Source organism: Notothenia coriiceps, unplaced genomic scaffold (genome assembly GCF_000735185.1).
Source record: "Notothenia coriiceps isolate Sejong01 unplaced genomic scaffold, NC01 NC01_scaffold00037058, whole genome shotgun sequence".
NCBI lineage: Eukaryota > Metazoa > Chordata > Actinopteri > Perciformes > Nototheniidae > Notothenia > Notothenia coriiceps.
In genome coordinates, this window is record NW_011369759.1 from 44,834 (window position 1) to 65,798 (window position 20,965).

The 20,965-nt window shown below is 41.3% G+C and overlaps 1 protein-coding gene across 3 annotated transcripts in view; it reads left to right on the forward strand.

Moving 5' to 3' along the window:
- The first annotated feature begins 1,225 nt into the window (after positions 1–1,225).
- Positions 1,226–20,965, forward strand: part of wdhd1 (WD repeat and HMG-box DNA binding protein 1) — a 20,555-nt gene continuing 815 nt past the window's right edge. Inside the window, exons 1-25 of one of the 3 annotated variants that reach the window (XM_010793038.1) lie at positions 1,226–1,342; positions 1,583–1,677; positions 2,120–2,231; positions 2,341–2,492; positions 4,155–4,266; positions 4,537–4,587; positions 4,710–4,805; positions 4,956–5,048; positions 7,413–7,519; positions 7,664–7,811; positions 8,215–8,428; positions 9,082–9,263; positions 9,389–9,573; positions 10,128–10,369; positions 11,829–11,966; positions 12,071–12,227; positions 12,725–12,839; positions 13,425–13,556; positions 13,949–14,175; positions 14,757–14,896; positions 14,992–15,048; positions 16,271–16,302; positions 16,780–16,944; positions 17,660–17,802; positions 17,882–18,017. In XM_010793038.1, the coding sequence (XP_010791340.1) occupies positions 1,283–1,342; positions 1,583–1,677; positions 2,120–2,231; positions 2,341–2,492; positions 4,155–4,266; positions 4,537–4,587; positions 4,710–4,805; positions 4,956–5,048; positions 7,413–7,519; positions 7,664–7,811; positions 8,215–8,428; positions 9,082–9,263; positions 9,389–9,573; positions 10,128–10,369; positions 11,829–11,966; positions 12,071–12,227; positions 12,725–12,839; positions 13,425–13,556; positions 13,949–14,175; positions 14,757–14,896; positions 14,992–15,048; positions 16,271–16,302; positions 16,780–16,944; positions 17,660–17,802; positions 17,882–18,017 (3,291 nt within the window). In that variant the 5' untranslated portion in view covers positions 1,226–1,282. The remainder of the gene's footprint in view (positions 1,343–1,582; positions 1,678–2,119; positions 2,232–2,340; positions 2,493–4,154; positions 4,267–4,536; positions 4,588–4,709; positions 4,806–4,955; positions 5,049–7,412; positions 7,520–7,663; positions 7,812–8,214; positions 8,429–9,081; positions 9,264–9,388; positions 9,574–10,127; positions 10,370–11,828; positions 11,967–12,070; positions 12,228–12,724; positions 12,840–13,424; positions 13,557–13,948; positions 14,176–14,756; positions 14,897–14,991; positions 15,049–16,270; positions 16,303–16,779; positions 16,945–17,659; positions 17,803–17,881; positions 18,018–20,965) is intronic. The other 2 variants (XM_010793039.1, XM_010793040.1) reach the window with 2 other exon arrangements.

Sequence of the window (20,965 nt, forward strand, 5' to 3'; positions counted from 1 at the left end):
CTGTTTGTTTACTTGAGTTCACAGAGGTCACTGTATGCATAGACTCCCCCTGGAGACTCAAAATAGAATAATTCCTGCAGTGTAACACGACTATGTGATAACATTTCATAAAGAGTACATTTAATTAACCATTACCAACATTCCCTTGACGTTTACAAAGAAATTTGCTCCAATTCTTTATATAAAAAAAGAGTTTCTCGTAAATCACAACTTTATAAAAGAGCAATACTAACTCAGAGGTAATCAGCTTTAATGAACTAAGATCTCACATGCTAAATCTAGGTGATTGTGTTTATCACATAGATTGTGATCCTTTTAACTTTCTACATGTTAACGCTCAGTCAGGGTTCAAAAGCAGGAGCCACATCTATTGATTTTCCTGCACAACATACATACAATATTGATGTTTTCTTGTATGATCCTGTTAGCCAGCATCAATATTTAGATTAGATTAGATTTACAATATATTTGATATCCAAATCTGAGAAATTATATGTAATGTTTTTGAGCTCATTGGGGACATGCATAACACAACATATCAGGCAAGTTGTACATGTACATCTTCACACCCTGATTCTTTCACACTGTTATATTTCAAGGATGTAATACTTACACAGCTGTCGGCCAACAGAGCACTTCCTGTTGCACTGATCAAACTCTCCCCTGAGACGCTGTCGGCTTAATGACAAGAATAAAGACTTTGTGTTGTGATGTTTTTAATTTGTTCAGAATGAACTAAAGAGAGGCTTGTGTGCTATTTTTGCAGATTAAGGGTGGGTGTCTCTGCATCACCATTGTTTAAGCTCACAGAAACAGTATTTAGTAAATCCGGAGTACTATTTATTTGCAATAAAATGTGTGTAGGTCTATGCATTTAATTTATTTATGTAAATTCACTTTGTGTTTCAGTTGTTGTTTCATTCAACAATATTACATATTACAACTATTATTATGCTCATTTGACAGATGATGAAATACAGTGATATTGAAAAAAGGACAGCTGATGCAGAGCTCAAAGTGACCACTCCAAGGAAGGGATTCATAATGTATTTTAAATGCCTGTTGCCTCGACTCATCACTCCTCGAATCTCTTCCTCACCTCCCAAGAGGGGCGAGGAGTCGAGGAAGGAAAGAGGAGTCGAGGAGGTGATAACTTGAGAAAGGACCCCTGACAGAGTATTGAGAACTGCACTGACAGATCCATGCAGGTGGCTTTAGACGTAGGAGGGATTTAGGCAACTGCGTCATGACGTAGCTGGCGGGAGTCGTGACGCTCGGTTCCATGTTTTTAACGCAGCGCGGGAGATTTAGGAGCAGAGGAACAGAGTCAACCGGGGAAATTGTAAGTTGTCAAAACATTTTTTCAGGCATATATAGTTAGACAACATTTCAAATGAGTCAAAGTTAAACGTGTATTCCCGTAAACACCGTGTAATGTTCCGACCGTTGAGTTTGAAACAGCGTTAGTTAGCTGCAGTGGCTGTATTGTTAACGTTAACATGGCTCAGCTCGGGCATAGGTGTAATGTTGAAGTGTTAGTCCTACCTTAATGAATGTATTACTGTGTTCTTCTGCTCTTCAGCGTGGTAGCTTTGTGAAAATGCCTTGTGAGAGGAAGCCAATGCGCTACGGCCACTCGGAGGGACACACCGAGGTCTGCTTCGACGACTCTGGGAAGTGAGTCTGATGTTAAACGGTCTTCATATTCATGTTGCCACAAAGTAACGATACTGCACTTAACTACGATTTTGAGGAAACTGTTCTTTATTCGAGTCCATCCATTTCCTGCTATTTCAACCGCTATAAGTTGTGTGTGAACTGAAATTGCTTTGTGGATTCTGAATAAGTCTGCAAACAAATAAATGAACCAATTAGTATCTATTGTTATAGCCTAGGTGAGGATAAGATAATAGTCGCAATTGCATGAATCTTACTTGTAATAGAACATCTCTACACTGTGGTATTGCTAGCTTTGCTTGCATAAAAGATCTGAGTACTTTCAACCTTTGTGTGTCTAAGTCACTGTAGCACACTCAATTAAAATAGCTCTCAAACTGCTTTCAAACTTTGTTCCTGCTTCACAATATTTCCATAAACTGATCCAACCATACTTCCTCAGGTTCATTGTAACCTGCGGGAATGATGGAGATGTTCGGATATGGGAGGGTCTGGATGATGATGATCCAAAGTTCATTACGGTCGGGGAAAAGGCTTACTCTCTCGCACTCAAGGTCGGTCATCTGTCTTCTGGTTCTGTAGTGATGTGTTTCTACTAAAGATATATGTTTCTAAAGAATCAGCTGTCATTGGAGGATTAATATGTGTTTTCCTTTTACACAGAACAACAAGCTGGTGACAGCGAGCTCCAACAACACGGTGCAGATCCACACTTTTCCTGATGGAGATCCAGATGGCATCCTGACCCGGTTCACCACCAACGCCACACATGTCACCTTCAACAGCAGCGGCTCCAGGGTCGCTGCAGGATCCAGGTACCTACGATCACTTCTGAGAACTAGAGCTAGAAGCAGGAGATGAGTCATCACCTTGCTCTATCCATTCATTAACACCTCTAAAGCTCACTAGTTTGTTTTACCCATAGAAACCAAAACGTTGTGGTTTTGTGTGGTGTTATAACTTGCTTGCGGTCACTCATTTAATTTGCTGATGACCTCACCAAAAAGTAGGTTCAGCACATTCTCCTTTTTTTTAACTTTGACTTTTCATCACAGAGAGTCGCAAGTAGCTATTGCCTAAGATCCCAGGATGTGTTTTTATTACATGTACCAAGTGCTAGGACTGTCTTAGGCACTAAAGCTTTTATTTGCGCAGCTCCTCTAGCTTGGAACACTCTGCAAAACATCTAGAAAATGAGCATTTTGGTTCCCCTGCATAATTTTAAAGCACAGCTGGATTATACTCCTGGTACCTGTCTTTGTGAATAGGTTTGTAAATTGTACCCCTGTCATTATGTTGTATGTGTCCTTTTGTTTTCTGTTGTATTTCTGTTACATGTGTAACCAATGTGCGGCGGCAGGTCTCCCCTTGTAAAAGAGATCGTTGATCTCAATGGGATTTTTACCTGGATGCATAAAGGCTACAAACAAATACATAAAACATTTTAATCTGTGGAAGCCGTAGTACTGTAAAAAGCACGACCAATCATTTTAGCCGGCCCGGCTAAAGTAACTGGATGGCCTACCTGCCTGACAGCCTTCCATCTCGTGCACAAACTTATCTCGTGCCCTCATTGGTCATGTGCGTGTTCCTGTGTGTTGGGGGAGGGGCTCTCTCTCAGGGAGACTGAAGGGAGGGGCAGATTTTTTTCAGCTGTGTACTTTCAAATTCTAGCACACTCCAGCTGGTTTCTCCATTCTTACCTACCCTACCTTTTAAACACACAACAAAATACAATCGCAAACGACTGTTGAGAACTTTTAAGATTATGTTTGATAATCCTAGATTTGTATTTTTGTTTAGCATTTTAGATACATACAAATATTAAGATATGAAGACGTCCAGCTGACTCATTGGTTCATATTGAGATTTTTCTGTGATCCCAAAGCTAGTGAGGAGCGAATGTCACTTTAACTTTCTGTCAAGATGTGCATGCTCTCTCCGCTCCAGTAGAAGCTGTCGTGTGTAACGTGTCTGTTGTGTTCAGCTCACCATGATAAAACCAGACTATGATCTCATTATGTTATGTGTTGTTGTTCCGGTACACACTCAGCAGTGCACCTGAATAATATTTTCAGCTCTCAGACACAGCAGCTTTCTGGATTGTCTTATGATTAGCCTTGATTGGAGATAACGGTCTGTTTGCTACCACAATTGATCCGCCCTAAACAGGTTTATCACGGCAATAAAAGCACAGAGCATGGCACCTTATTGATGCTGCTATTTCCACACCGGTCATTTCTCTTGGGGTATTGATTGTGAAAAATTCAGCCATCTGAAGCTGTTAACACGAATTTGGCATCTGCATTCTGTCTCTCGCTGGAGGAAATCAGGATTATTTTGCTTCACTTTATTGATTTGACAATTTGCACTCGCGCTGGTTCACAGCTGATATGCCCTTTCCCTCAAATCAGTCACATGTGAGCATAGATTGCTTGCACATATTTATTCTTAATTATTTATCTGTCTTCCTCCAGTGACTTCATGGTTAAAGTGGTGGAGGTGTCGGACAGCAGCCAGCAGAAAACCCTCCGGGGCCACGAAGCGCCCGTCCTCAGTGTCACCTTTGACCCCAAAGACGACTTCCTGGTGGGTAAACCTTTTCTCCGGATGTTAGAAATGCAACGCTGAGGTCTGTCAGTGTGCCAATGATTCTGAGGCCCTGGTCTGAAATTGCATCAACAGAAATAAATACCAACACAACCTAATTCCCCTTAAAGCCTTGATAATAATGACATATGATAGTCCAGCTTTACTTAAAAGGCACAGCCTCATTTTTGGCTGGATAACTAATATCGTTTTCAAACAGTTTCGACTTTTTCACAACAAATGTAAAACTCTATCTGCTCCCTCTGTCAGGCGTCCGCCAGCTGTGACGGCAACGTGGTGGTGTGGAACATCAAGGAGCAGGTACGTCAGGGTTTCAGCACCTCGATCTGAAAGATTTTCATGAACATAAGCAAGCTTTTCATTTTGATGTGCACTTGATTGTTGCAGTGTGTCAGATGCTGATCTGCTTTGTGTCCCTTCAGTCTCAGCTGATCAGCTGGCCTCTGCTGCAGAAGACCAACGACGTCAGCAACGCAAAGTCTCTGTGTCGGCTGGCCTGGCAGCCCGGCACGGCCAAGGTCAGTCACCCTCTGAGACCTGTGGCCACCATTATATCTGCCTTTTTCACTTCCTCAGTGCAACCCACATCTGTAATTAACCACTGAATATGATAGTATTACAATAACAGGCAGATCTTTCACTTAAAACAATCCACTGTTTGTGTTCAGTTTTTGGCGGTTCCTGTGGAGTCGAAGGTGCAGCTGTACGAGCGAGGGTCCTGGGATCATGTGAGCACTCTGTCTGATGATCTGCTGACTCAGGTGAGGTCCAGGTGTAGAGTGCGCTACTGCTAAAAAGCATGTTTACCTCAAACTTATTTTTCAAAATGTTATCTTTCTGCAGATAAATAACTTGAGTTGAAGATTTATGTCTGATTTGTTCTCTATTTACATTGTATAGCCTTGAATGACTAGTGTTTGCATCTGAAGCTCCTCAAACACTGTTTTAATAGACTCATTGCACATAATGTAAAGGCTCTGTGAGGAAGACTTTTTACTTTCAAATTTGTCTTATTGTTCTGAATTGCCATTTTTTTACATTCATCCTAGGGACATTCTAGCTCTTTACATGTTTTGTCTGACATTTAAGATATTTTCATTTCTGGTTACTGCAAAACCAACACCATGTGTCTACTTTGTTCTGTGACATGCAGAAGATGACCAGAAGTAACTTAAACTCAAATGTAGAAAATATAGTGGCAGCCTATTTTAAACGGAACAAACATTTGGATCCTTTAATTTAGCTTAGCAACATTTCTGTAAATATGAACAAGGGGATTCACAAAGTGATTTACATCATTTAAAGAGGCGGATGATTAAAAGTCTTTAAGTCCATGAAAAGATGCTCGTTTCTTCTTTGCGTGGTGGCAAGATTGACAGGTGTTTGGTATAAAAAAACAGTTTCTACATACAGTGGGGCAAAAAAGTATTTAGTCAGCCACTAATTGTGCAAGTTCTCCCACTTAAAAAGATGAGAGGCCTGTAATTTTCATCCTAGGTATACCTCAACTATGAGAGACAAAATGAGAAAAAAAAATTCATAAAATCACATTGTCTGATTTTTAAATAATTTTATTTGCAAATTATGGTGGAAAATAAGTATTTGGTCACCTACAAACATTAAACAAGATTTCTGGCTCTCACAGACCTGTAACTTATTCTTTAAGAGCCTCCTCTGTCCTCCACTTGTTAACTGTATTAATGGCACCTGTTTGAACTCGTTATCAGTATAAAAGACACCTGTCCACAACCTCAAACAGTCACACTCCAAACTCCACTATGCCAAGATCAAAGAGCTGTCAAAGGAAACCAGAAACAACATTGTAGACCTGCACCAGGCTGGGAAGACTGAATCTGCAATAGGTAAGCAGCTTGGTGTGAAGAAATCAACTGTGGGAGCAATTATTAGAAAATGGAAGACATACAAGACCACTGATAATCTCCCTCGATCTGGGGCTCCACGCAAGATCTCACCCCGTGGGGTCAAAATGATCACAAGAACGGTGAGCAAAAATCCCAGAACCACACGGGGGGACCTAGTCAATGACCTGCAGAGAGCTGGGACCAAAGTAACAAAGGCTACCATCAGTAACACACTACGCCGCCAGGGACTCAAATCCTGCAGTGCCAGACGTGTCCCCCTGCTTAAGCCAGTACATGCCCAGGCCCGTCTGAAGTTTGCTAGAGAGCATTTAGATGATCCAGAAGAGGATTGGGAGAATGTCATATGGTCAGATGAAACCAAAATAGAACTTTCTGGTAAAAACTCAACTAGACGTGTTTGGAGGAGAAAGAATGCTGAGTTGCATCCAAAGAACACCATACCTACTGTGAAACATGGGGGTGGAAACATCATGCTTTGGGGCTGTTTTTCTGCAAAGGGACCAGGACGACTGATCCGTGTAAAGGAAAGAATGAATGGGGCCATGTATCGTGAGATTTTGAGTGACAACCTCCTTCCATCAGCAAGGGCATTGAAGATGAAACGTGGCTGGGTCTTTCAGCATGACAATGATCCCAAACACACCGCCCGGGCAACGAAGGAGTAGCTTCGTAAGAAGCATTTCAAGGTCCTGGAGTGGCCTAGCCAGTCTCCAGATTTCAACCCCATCGAAAATCTTTGGAGGGAGTTGAAAGTCTGTGTTGCCCAGCGACAGCCCCAAAACATCACTGTTCTAGAGGAGATCTGCATGGAGGAATGGGCCAAAATACCAGCAACAGTGTGTGAAAACCTTGTGAAGACCTACAGAAAACGTTTGACCTCTGTCATTGCCAACAAAGGGTATATAACAAAGTATTGAGTTGAACTTTTGCTATTGACCAAATATTTATTTTCCACCATAATTTGCAAATAAAGTCTTTAAAAATCATGTGATTTTCTGGATTGATTTTTTTTCTCATTTTGTCTCTCATAGTTGAGATATACCTAGGATGAAAATTACAGGCCTCATCTTTTTAAGTGGGAGAACTTGCACAATTGGTGGCTGACTAAATACTTTTTTGCCCCACTGTAAAACCGCTCACAACAAGCTCTGTGGATTATCTTAAGTTACTAGGTCTTGATTCCTGGTCAGACATCCCTTTTCTTTATTCTGAAAAGATATTCTCCTCCCTGTTGTCCCTCAGCTCGTCAACGTGGTGGCCTGGTCTCCATGTGGGCAGTTCCTGGCAGCTGGCAGCGTGGGGGGTTCACTAAATGTGTGGGACGTGAGCAGCAAGCTGTGTGTGGAAAGGTATGTGTGCAAAATGTAATTTCTATAAGAGGTTAGTTTGAGTGAGACCCTTGAAAGAAGGAGGCTTGGTTGGTGCAGTCACTGAGAAGACGGCAGACGTTCAGCATCACTCACTACAGTTCAAGATGTCTCGTTTCTCCGAAGGCAGAAGCACGAGAAAGGCTTCACAGTGTGCGGGTTGGCCTGGCACCCGTCAGGCAGCCAGATCGCCTACACCGACACCGAGGGCTGCCTGGGTCTGCTGGACGGACTCCGCACCTCCACTTCAAACTCCACCAACACTGCCTCAAAGGTATGCTCAGAAAACAAAAATCTCAAAGCCAGCTCCAATAATACCAACTGCAGCGGTGAAAGGGGAAGTTCTCTACATAGATAAATATTGTTTATAAAATGACCATTTTAATAACTTGACCAATTAAGAATGTTGCTGAAGTGGAGCTGAAATAGTGGATCGATTGACAGAAGATAATGGGAAACAAAAACATTTTAAGGTCATTCGATGAGTCTAGCTTCTTAAATGTGAGAAGTTGCTGCTTTTCTTTTTTATGGATGTTAATAATTGTAAGACCTCCACCACAGCTAAATAAATTACACTTATTTTAAAATGTCACTTCCTCAAACCTACGGATATTAACTTTTTTTGTATTTAATTTCCGTGTGATGTTGATGCTGAATAACTGTCTGTGGACTTTCAGCAGGCAGCGGTAACAAAACCAGCGAAAGACTACGATGCACTGTTTGACGATGATGATGACGACAGAGTCATGGATGAAGGGCAGAGTGACACCAACTCCCCGGTTAAGAAACCCATCGCCGGGGGCGATGACGACGATGATGATGATGATTTCCTCATGCCTGCGACCGGCAGGGTGAGGAGCAGAGCCATCCTGGATGATGAGAATTCCCTGGGTGAGTGGAAGAAGGATCAGGTGCAGATGTGAGACGAAGGAAGATTAAAAAACAACAACAGTGAAGGCTTCCAAAAACAACCGGACTGAAGCAAAATGACAAAATCCGACTCGATTTAGCCCAACTCTCAAAGTTAATGCGGGGAACTTGCTTCATGGTGAACTTAGTGTTTTAAATATGTATTGCTTTAATTTTGAGCGGTGCATACAAAACTCTAGTTGTGCTAGTTTTGAACTGAAAACGATTTTTGTGTTATAAAATTAATATTTGTAAACATTTTCAAATTGTGAAGAGAAGTCTTAAGTGACTGAAATCGATTTCTTGCTATCTTTACACTTCTCGCCCTGGTATAGCTTCTTTTTACTGCAGTTTTTGATTATTGGTTGTTAATTTATTTGTGTTTTTAGTTTGAAACAAATGAAATCACATCACAATGTAAACTTTGTTTTCCAATAAAAGCTGTAATCCCTCACGTTTAGAAGCTGAAACCAGACATTTGTTTACTTTATACATTCCTTAAATTAATAATTCCTTGTCCAAGTTATAAATTACTTTTCTTTGACCGATTGGTTGTACACTAGCAGTCTGGGCGCTGGTTCAAGTGAAGACGTGGCTTTCTGTTTCCTATTTAAACTTTTTTTTTTTTAATCCAGACACCGGATCTCTAAAGCTCGGTCAGGAAAAATTTGGGGACGATGACAACACGGGCAGTGGCGTCGTGCCCGCTGCCCCGCTGGTGCCCCTGCGTCCCGCCTATGAGGGGCCCATGCCGACGCCCCCCCAGAAGGCCTTTCAGCCGGGCTCCACCCCTGCACACCTCACACACCGCTTCATGGTACGAATACATGTCATTTAATGCTTCTTTTTTTACTGTATGACCTCTAAAACTTACTCAAATGAAGGAATATGAAGGAAAACAGTTGCAGTCTCCTGTGCGTTAACACACAAACTGTTCCTCAGATGTGGAACTCGGTGGGAATAGTTCGAGACTACAACGACGAGCAGGACAACGCCATCGACGTGGAGTTTCACGACACGGCCGTGCACCACGCCATGCACCTCACAAACACGCTGGGCCACACCATGGCTGATCTTTCCCAGGAGGCCGTGCTGCTGGCTTGCCCCGGCACAGACGAGCTGGCCAGGTAAACCTCCTTCTACCCTGGTTTTTCACTCTACAACTAAGGAGTTCTTCAACATGTGCCAAACACATAGAGGAAGCTTGGATGTAGAAATGTAACCCACAGCTTTTTTAAAGAGTAGGCAAACTGGTTCACACCAAACATTTTGGTGGTTATCTGTGGATCACACTTTTCTGGTAACCCATAAATTACATACATGTTGGGAAATGCTCTTATTACAATTGGAGACATCCTGGGATAATCAATTCCTAAGGAATGCAAAGTTGTATATATTAGAAGTATAAACTATACTGTTGTTAATAATCATAGATATTTGAAGATATTGTTAATCGCAAGCAAGAAGGCAATATATATTTAGAAACTGGTGTAAGGCTGAGCCGCTCACTAAAGAGTATTGGATGGATATTATAAAACTGGTTTATATAACGGAAATAATTGACTTACCAACTCACAATAAGAGATAATATTTTAGGTATTTGAAAATTATTTATGAATAACTGATGTATAGTTTTCAAGATGCTATGCCTGTATCCAACCTGTGCTCCCCCTCTCCTCAGTAAGCTCCAGTGCCTCCACTTCTCGTCCTGGGACACCAACAAGGAGTGGATGGTGGACCTGCCGCAGGGCGAGGACGTGCGGGCGCTGTGTCTGGGGCAGGGCTGGGCGGCCGTGGCCACCAGCGCGCTGATGATCAGAGTCTTCTCCATCGGGGGGGTGCAGAGGGAGATCTTCAGCCTGCCGGGGAACGTGGTCTGCATGGTGGCCCACGGAGAGCAGCTGCTCATAGTCTACCATCGGGGTGAGACACACACACTTTTTCCATTTACACACTTATTTATATGAATGAAAAGTTGTATGAGAATCTAGGCATAGAAGTAGGGAATGAGTAGGTATTTATTTTGATAAGATTACATTTTTGTTTCAATTGACAAAAGTAATTGTTCAGTATGCTACATGATAGGTATTCAGTTATACTAGACCCTCAAGAAAAACGCGGGAGAAAATCCTTGATTATGCGATTAAACAAGCAGGGTTTTTATGTGAAATTGCGGGGAGTTGCGAAAAAGAATAGATTTAAAAAAGAATATTGGGCCATCTTATTTATTCTCTCTCACACACAACCTGCCACTAACGTTAAAGCCCTTTCCTATTCAATTAAACACATTCAATGTTTATTTATTGTAAAAGCAATTGGGCTATTTTAATCACACTCTCTCTCTCACACAGACACACACACACACTTCTCCGCCTCATTCTGTTTTCATTTACTCGTTCGTTATCTGACCAGCTTCAATCTTGTAGGCTACTCACTTCGTTTCTTGTAGCCCTCGAAAGGGTTTTGGAGGTTGATGCCTCGGTGAACGTGAGTTGTTTGGCTTTCTTGTCCGCAGCAGCAGAAAGCATTTTCGAATGTTTGAATGAATCAAAGTGGGTCGTCACCGTCGACTTTCTCTAAGACTTATGCTCCAACACACAGTTGCACGGAGTGCAGAATAGTTTCCCCCCACTTTCGTGAAAGACATCGGGGTACTGCTTTGCCCGGTCTTTAGCAGAAATTTTCGTCGGTAAATTAAATGGATCAGATTTTTTCAACTTGGTGTTTTCTCTCTCGTGTGAGTTCCACACGTTCACTCAACGGTGTTGTTTACCTTCTGTGATGCGCGAGCTGATGACGTCGTGTCATCACCACCACTACTTCACGTCAAGACGAGTTCACTTTTTTTTCTTCTCAACTTTGTGTGGAAAAATGCGAGGATTATGCGGCCTTTTGATAAATATGTGGCCTTTTAAAAATCTGCGCCATTATGCGGTATATTCTGCGATCACAGGATCGCGTTTTTCTGGAGGGTCTATATACTGTACAGGGGTTTGGATTTATGAAATACACATTGTTTATTTTGCCAAAAATAGATGTACTTGCTTGTAGTGTAACTTGGAGTCTTAAGTGTTGTAGAAATATTTAGAGATGTAGTTTAAAATGTGATCGTAAACCCCTTTGGTGCATGTTGGTGTGGATCATCACATCTGCTGAAAATGTTGTTGTTGTGTACAAGTTGATTTAGAAATACTCATTTAAACAAATAACAGCATTCTTTGAAAAATGGCAGAAAAATGTAGTTGTTACTTCATTTGTAGGGAAAGGTTCACATTTAAATGCTGTCCTGTTTTGATAATGGCATTATTGACGTGTCCCTCACAAACAGCAGCTCCCTTTGTCATCTTCAAGCCTTGACGTGTGTCTCATTCTACACCCTCAGCTCCAGGGTTTGATGGGGAACAAGCTCTGGGTGTCCAGCTGCTGCAGTTTGGTCGAAGGAAGAGGCAGCTCATCCATGGGGAGCCCCTCCCCCTGTCCCACAGATCCTACCTGTCCTGGCTCGGATTCACTGCTGAAGGTCAGTTTGTGGAGAATTGATTTTGTCTTACTCTCCTAGAAATACCTCTCCAAATACATCCTCATCTTTGGATTTTGTAAGATGACCACCCGGTTACTTTTCAGGCACACCATGCTACGTGGATTCAGAGGGGGCGGTCCGGATGCTGAACCGCTCCGTGGGCAACACATGGACCCCGGTGTGCAGCACCAGAGAAACCTGCAAAAGCAAATCAGACAGCTACTGGGTGGTGGGAATACACGAGAACCCTCAGCAACTCAGGTAAATGTCCTCTTCTCCAACATACTCTCTCTGAACCCCCTCAGAACTCTGTTGGAGGAGCCTGTGACCTAAGATTTTCATTATCATAACTACAATGTAGCTATGTACAAATGACAATAACCTAGCCTTTAACCTTGAACAAGACGAAACACAGATAGTTTAACATTTGAGATCCGGCTGCTGAAAAAGCACTCGTGTGTGAAAGAAGTATGAAAAACAAGCTTGAAAAAAACTGAATGAATAAAGCTTCTGATTGGCCCCTGGATGCAACAATCAGGAGGCTCTCAGGTAAAAACAGTCTCTATTCTCAGCTCAAATTATTGTAGCGTAATTACAAATATAAAGTGCATCTTCTGTTTAACTGTAGAAGTTTGCTCAAACAAAGTTTGTGTGATATTTTACATTTCATGGTCCTTTTTCCTGATGTAATCCATTTGTTCTTGCCTGTTAATTATTTCTTGGATGTCTCCCCTAAATGCAGCTGTTTGTCCCGTCAGGTGTATTCCCTGTAAAGGCTCCCGGTACCCTCCCACTCTTCCCCGACCTGCTGTGGCCATCCTGCCCTTCAAGCTGCCTCTGTGTCAGACCTCCACAGAGAAAGGACAGATGGAGGTAAACACTCCCAACACATCAGACACTACAAACTGGTTCTGCTCGGAGACATTTAAACCCAGTAACTGCCAGGTGTAACACTGATCTAACTTACAATCTGTTAGCTTGCTCATATATATGAGAATCTTTTTAAATAATACAGACTACGGCCCAAAGAAGAACCTGATATTGAATGAAGCTGTTGTATTGGTAATGGGGAAGATTAAAATAACTACCTCGAATAACAAATGTTGTACCAACAACATTTGATCAAACCTTTTTTTTGTAAACTTAATGAACTCCTTTCTCTGAAACACAATTTTGTGTTAAGATTTTTTAAAGAATCATCATCTGCGCCTCTAAGACTGACATTTTTGGAAGTTATCTCAGCTAGTTTGTGATGCTTTATTGTCTTCTTGCTTCTGATTGGACAGAGCTCTAGACTTTTTATATAAACAGATTTACAAGTCTCTTCTAGCCTGAGATATTTGTTAAGTTTTAATGGTGTAACCTCATATAGTAATATACTATACAGTAGTCCAGCATGATACATTCCTCCTGTAATGTGATCTAAATAGACCGTCTTTGTCCTCTGCCGTCCCCCAGGAGCAGTACTGTCGCTCGCTCCTCTTCAGCAACCACTTCAGCTTCCTGTCGTCAAGCGGCTACGAGATCGACGAGGAGGCTCAGAGTCAGTCCCAGAAGGACCAGCAGGAGCTGCTCATGAAGATGTTCGCAGTGAGTCTGAAACCCACACTTACCTATTTAATATCATACTATTACGCCCCACCCTTAAAATGGCCCTATGGGGGTAACACAATTCCACCACTGACCCAAATAGAACACAAAAGACACCTTTTAAAATCATCAAATCCATAGGATGTATTATAATCAACACGTCAAATGAACCACAGCAGTCCCCACACTGAGGCCTCTCTCTTCTGCTGCTGCACTGGAGCTTTTAAGCACTTCCTCTCCAGGTGCACCTCGTCTGAACCTCGTTGCAGCAATGCAGCACACCTGGGTAGAGGAACCAAAGGGAATACATACAGCTGTAACACATACTCACTGATGTTAGAGGTGTGCCTGGTTGTCTGTAGCTGCTGTTCATCCTCCATGTTTTCTTCCAGCTGTCCTGTAAGCTGGAGCGGGAGTTCCGCTGCGTGGAGCTGGCGGAGCTCATGACTCAGAAAGTGGTGACTCTGGCCATTCGATACGCGTCCCGGTCCAGACGCATGGCCCTCGCCCAGCGGCTCAGTGAGATCGCACTGGAGAAATCCAACCAGATCCAAGAAGTAGAGCCAGAAGAAGAAGAAGAAGAAGAGGAAGACTACTCGAGCGTCAGACGGCCCTCTGGGTAATGCCAAAATGCTTTTATCCCGTTTGACTGTAAATTAGTGTTGAATTCATGTTTTACAACAGACTCACCTGTATTTGCTGGACTTGCAATAAACTCTTACAAGGTTCTAAAGAGCATTTGTAAGGGAAGAAACTCACTCTGTAACACCGCTGTTCATCAGAGAGTGTTCCTATAGTTGTATTATTCATGCAAAGCTTTCATCTATATTATATGAATAATGAAAATATAAATATAATATATAGAATGTAGCTACATTTCCGGGACATCCAGCATTTGGATGGAGTAGCTTGTGAAAAATATGGCGTGTTAGATTAAGAAGCTGCAGCAGTTTTTTCAATGGGTACATATTTTCTGAAACATGTATGAGAGAAAAGGATAATATATCAGAATACCTTTATTAGTCCCACCGAGGGGACATTTAAGGAAAAGAGCCAAAGACAGCTTAATGTTACCTTAGAAAAGTAACGTAGTGGTCTTTGTGTCAACAAACATTCAATTGCAAAGGATTAAGGGGGCCAACAATCTGTGCACCACGAGAGGGGAAGACGGTGTGATTAACGGGTTTATTATTCGGACAGGTCTGGCCAGAGTGAGGCTGCACAAGGACGGCACAGCAGCCGACGTTATCAGGAAGAGGAAGAGGAGCAAGAAGAAGAGCAGAGGGAGGAAGAGGAAGGACGGGAGATGGAGACGGACGAGGCATCGGAGACAAAAAAACGTCAGTTTCACTTCCTCCTTTAACTCTATGCAAAACATTTTTCCCATCAAAACATGCCAATGATAAGTGTCTAATGATTGTATCCGGTACTGCAGGTGTCAATCTGTTTGCTAAAGAAGCAGTTTCACCTGTGAAGACCAATCTGACGCCAAGTGAGTAAACATTACTAACAATGCAAATACTGTAGGGGTGTAACGGTATCCGTATTCGTCACGGTTCGGACGTCACGGTTCGGCACATGCAGTCACACGGCGAATACGCCTTTTTTTACGAGTGGGAAAAAAGTCTGTCACTCAGGGCAGTATTACACTATATATAGTCCAGGGGGCGGTATTGCGCCTAAAAGCCAGCCGCCATAAATAGCAAATGAAGAACCAAACACAACAAAACGAACACAATACATGAAGAAGAAATGTTAGTAGCTATGGCGAGTTCACACAACACACAGGAGCTAGAAGACCCACCTGCTTCTTTTAAATCAGGTGTGTGGGAACATTTCGGGTTCCCTGTGGACTACAACAATGATGGGGTGCGAGTTGTGGATCGGACGGTGTGTCGGCGTTGTTCGACAGCGGTGCGGTATGCTAGTGGTAACACCTCAAACATGCTCAATCACATCCGAGTCAGTCTCAGTCCCCAGCGAGAGGGTTATCTCGACGGCAGATGACATAGTTACCGCCAACAGATCTGCCCTCACTACTGACAACGTAGACAAACTCATCTTTTTGAAGAAAAACTTGAAAATAGAGTAAAGCTTGAGTACCTTTATTTAGGCATAATGGCCTCACACTCACAAGTTAATTAAACATGTTAGACATTGCTCCTAAAAGTACAGATTTCATTTTGTTTTATATTATTTCATTGTATTTATTTTATATTTGACATCAGGAGATGTTATACAATTCAGTTCTGTATTGCCTTTTATTGATTGTGATTCTAACACTTTCTTATTATTTATTTAAATATTTTCAAGACATTCTTTTTAGTTGTACAGCTTATTTAGCCTTTTTGTTTGACATCAGCCATTATAAATAATATGGCCATCTGAGTGTGTGTGTTACTGTTTGTGGTTTTGTTTTTAACTGTGTAATAGTTAATGATTCCAAATGTTAGAGTTCCTTATTTTCATACCAAAACTTGCACTACTGTTAAAAATAAATAACAGCAAAAACAAATGATGCATTTGGGACTTTTTTTTGCTTTTCCTTGTTGTACCGAACCCGTACCGAACCGTGACCCCCAAACCGAGGTATGAACCGAACCGTGACTTCTGTGAACCGTTACACCCCTAAAATACTGTGATCAGACATTGCATTATACTGTTCCAATAATATAGACATCTGAGTAAAAGTCCTGCGGTATTTTTATTTGCAGTTACTAAAGGAGGACGTGCAAATCCCTTTAAGGTAAGAATCACAAATGCTTTCACAGCAGCACAGTTTATTTCTTAAATCATCAAATCAAAATGCATTATAGTCCCAAATCACCAACAATGCCTCAAAGGGCTGTCCAAAGCAAACAAAGACAAAATAAAAATATCATAGCACAAAAATGATAAAAACATTATGAACAACAACATAAGTAGTGCCGTATGATAAAAGCATGTTTGTGTAAAACCAGACAGAAGTGATGCTTATGAAGATGGGAACTAGGTGACAAGGAAGTCAGGTACGAAGACATATGTTTTGAGTTTGCTTTTTGAAGGAATCAACCGAATTAGCCTCTCGGATCTGAAAGGGAAGATGATTCCAAAGGCGTTACTACCTACCGATGATTTGTGAATTCCGGGGATAAGAAAAGAGACTGGCAATATGGGAGTTATCTAGAAGTAAGAATGCAGAAGGAGTGAGAATGATGCAGGGTTTCATGGGATGTGTGTGCAGGTCCTGGGCTCAGGGAAACCCTCGTCTGCGTCCGGCCAGCCTCGAGTGACCAACATCCTGGACAACATGACGACCAGCAGGAAGTCCTTCCCACTCAGCGGACCTGCGGGGAAACAAAACAAAAACACTGTCCTCAAACCGCTGGCCCCCAGGCCCAAAACAAAGGTATCGTTATCTAACTTTCCAACATGGATCATCTTGTTCATGTAATTACCTTTTTTAAATTACATCTGGGCATTTTTATTTGAATGTTTCACAGCATTCACACTATATACCCACCCACTAACTCAAAAGGTTCAGCTCAATTAGGACACCATGGTTATCACTCCTGACATTCATAACTTTCATAATTCCAGAAATATTCAACAAAATCAAAATGTTCCCCAATATAGATGAATGGTGAAACTCTTCAAACGTGCTAATATTATGAAGCATTTGTCTCATGGGGGGGGAATCATTGCACACTTGCATAACTATCATACAGCATTAACAATGCAATTTCTTCTGGAATTTCATTCTCTTTGTTTGTTTTGTTCTAATTGTCAGATTTTATTTCATGGCACTCCTGACATTGTTTTGTTCCTATTTCGACCATGTTGAGCACTTCTTAAATGTGTTATAATGCTGTATAAATGAAGTTTATTGTTATTTATTATAATTACTGCTCTCAACTGTTTAGAAACACTTACAAAATAGCGTCTGTGTAGATATGAAATGTCATTTATTAGTGACGAGACAATAAAGACGAGGTATATCACCACAAGATAATAATAAATATCAAATGCATCCAATTTAAATTGATAACATTGGAAAATAATTCAACTGTTAGATATTGACCCATTAAGGTTCTCTGCTCATAATCTTCCTCTTTCCTCTGCAGACCCAATCCACTCTGCTTCAGATGAGCGGCACCAAGGCGTCCAATAAGAAAACTCAGCAGAACACACAGCCGGCTGCTGATACGCAGAAACAACCAGAAGCCCCTCCTCCAGCCTCTCCTGCCGATAACACAGAGAACAAGAGGTGAAATATCTGACCTCCTGACATTACAGGACCCAAAGTTAGGACACGGAGTTTTGTTGACTGGCTTTCTGTTTTTCAGGCCAAAGACGGGCTTCCAGTTCTGGCTGGAGGAGAACAGGAAGAGCATCACGGCTGATAACCCCGACCTGGAGGAGACGGACGTCATCAAAGAGGCCATGGGACGCTTCAGGACGCTGTCAGCCGAGGACAGACTGGTGAGGGACACTGGGGGGTCAGAGGGGAGGGTCCCAATAAGAGGGGAGGGTCACATAAGAGATGGAGTCCTGGAAAACTTGTAATAAAGCCAGACATTTACAAATTCAAGCAAAATGATCTTAGATCTATGGAGTAATATTGGAATAGTTTTGAGGGAATCGAAATTTGGTCACCCTAAAATGTAATCTGCATTTATTTCTTTAAAATGTCAGCCATCAAAGGGGGACATTTTCTGCAGGTTCTGTACAACTCAAACTCAAATTATTTACAAAAGTGGTTCTTAAAATCTGATGTTACAAACAAATAGTGTAGATATGGTGTAGTATGCCGTGTAGAGAGAATTGACCAATAAAACTATCAATTAGTTACTATCAACATTTTAAATGACTTTTTGCCGGATTATGTTTTTTTTTATAAATATAAATAAAAACTACAATATATAAAAGAGAGACAGATTTCCAGCCACGTATTTGTGTGCAAACGGGTTTCTAAACCTTTGGATGCCACGCCAAGGATTTTTTTTTATTAGGATCCCACTGCCCAAAGTATTAAAGTATAATGTAAAATGATTTACTATATATAAATGTATATTAATGATATCATATTTATTTGTAATACTTCCTAGCATAATATGACAATTGCTCCTTATAATGTGAACCATGAATAAATTACATGAAGGTGTCCTAGGGAGCATAAAATGACTTGATGAATGAACTCAACTGTTTGCCTAATCGTCACTTCCCTTTAATGAGACTTGCGCTTCTGTGATGTTGTTTGCTTCAGTTCTGATGCTGTTGACTGGAATTTTAAAAAGCAAAGAATTATACAAAAAATCCCGCTATACTTTTGAAAGCCTCTGTTCTTCCACAAACACTGGGGCTCTGCACCTTTAATATGCCTGTAGAAAGGGGGAAATCCCTTTCTAGAGTTTAAACATTGCTACAATACACTATTCTTATTCTACCTCATTTAAGGAGTAGCTTCAGCCCCCTCCGTCATTTCATGTTTTACTAGTGATTTATGATTTCTGCTGTGGTCAGTCAATAGGTGTGTAATAAGGTGACACACCTCAGCTTTCATACACAGTGTTAATAGGCATCAGTGTGGGCTTGTATGGTGCCTGGTCCTGACCCTGCATACATCACAACTCTCAGCAGCGCCATACTCCACACATAGAAAAAGAAGAGGAAGTGGATGAGGACCTGCGGGGGAGGGGAGGGACGCCTGTTGCCTGGGAACCCTGTCGAGTGTGTTTGGGCAGCGAGGGCACAAAGCATTGATCTTATGATAATACTGTGAGAGAGACAGTGAGCCGGTTAATCTGCAGCAGAAATACGTGATGATTCCGTTTTTCAAAAGGCAATTCCTGTTTTCAATTCAGAGACGGTTCTGCATCCGAACACCAAATAGTTCCAATTAACTACAAATCTAAGTGTAATAAGGGATTTGAAGAAAAAGCGTTTGTTTTTTAATACATTTTAACAGCATTTTAGTCTTTTTGTCGGCCTCTATTCTTTTACATTTACAACAAATATATATGTTGTATATATATTTTCACAATACAATACATTTGACATGTTAAACAAAGAAAGTTTATGAATATTAGGGCCATTTTCTTTTACATAATTCTCTTGCCGATGGAGATTAGCTTTATCTATAATCTGGCGTATAACTTCTCCTCTTTTTGTTATGAATGTAATTGTATGCATGGTACTTGTTCTATAAAGGTATAATACACTCTTGAGATATTTAATGTTTAAGAAATGTACAACCAGGTTGGCAGCTAAAACGAGATTTACAATGATGTTAAGTGTTTTTCAACACTGTATACGTGAGGTCTTTCAAAGGTGTCTTTTCTTCATTATAATTAGGGCTGTCAAGTCAACGCATTAATAAAGCGTTAACCCCATTTTTTTTTTTAACGCCACTAATTATTTTAACGTATTTGTATTTGTCCTTCATTAGAATATTTGTCATTGTTCCAATGATAATAAACAAACATCTTCATAAAGCATATTTGTCCACTCATATATTGATAAGAGTATTAAAAACTTGAAAAATATTCCTCTATGGTAAATTTAGAACAGATACAAAATGTGCGATTAACTATGGACATCCTGCGATTCAATATTTGAATCGACTGACAGCCCTAATTATTACATATTCGCAATGGCTGAAATATTTTAAATCTTGCTTTGTTTGCTATCTCAAAGCCTTCTTCTTTGCACGTTAGCAATCGCGACGGTTGCTCAGTGCAGTAGCGGTAAACCATTCACAGGACTATTGTCACGCACAATTGTTCAAAGTACATATTTATGATAACTCCACAGTGCCTTCTATGGTCAAAAACTCCACAGCAACGCCTCACATTTGAGGAGCCAGAACAAGGGGACAGTGCTTTGATAAATGACCCAAACTATTAACCAATATCCAAACTGTTGACTAATGTTCTGTCCATCGCCCAATAACTGACATCTGACCCTTCAAACTGGACTCCCTGAATGTATTTGTTGTTCTCTTCTAACCACCACCTGTAGCATCTCTCCCACACAAACGCAGCCTGTTGCAAGTTGTCTTTTTCATTCAAATTAAACGTAGATACAGTGAAGACTTTGACTTTTCAGTTTGGATATTTAAAAAGAAAAATCTGTTTCATGACCCTGCAGGAAGCTGAAACCTCGTTAACGACCCTGGGGCTCTGTGTGTTTCCTAATGTCATTATTCTGTCCGAATTCAATCAAATAACAATTGAATAGCAGGACGTCACTGTTCGTAGCGTCTACCAGTTCTCTATCGGTGGTGTTTTATGTTTTGAGGCTTGTGTGTGTGTGTGTGTGTGTGTGTGTGTGTGTGTGTGTGTGTGTGTGTGTGTGTGTGTGTGTGTGTGTGTGTGTGTGTGTGTGTGTGTGTGTGTGTGTGTGTGTGTGTGTGTGTGTTTGAGAGTGTA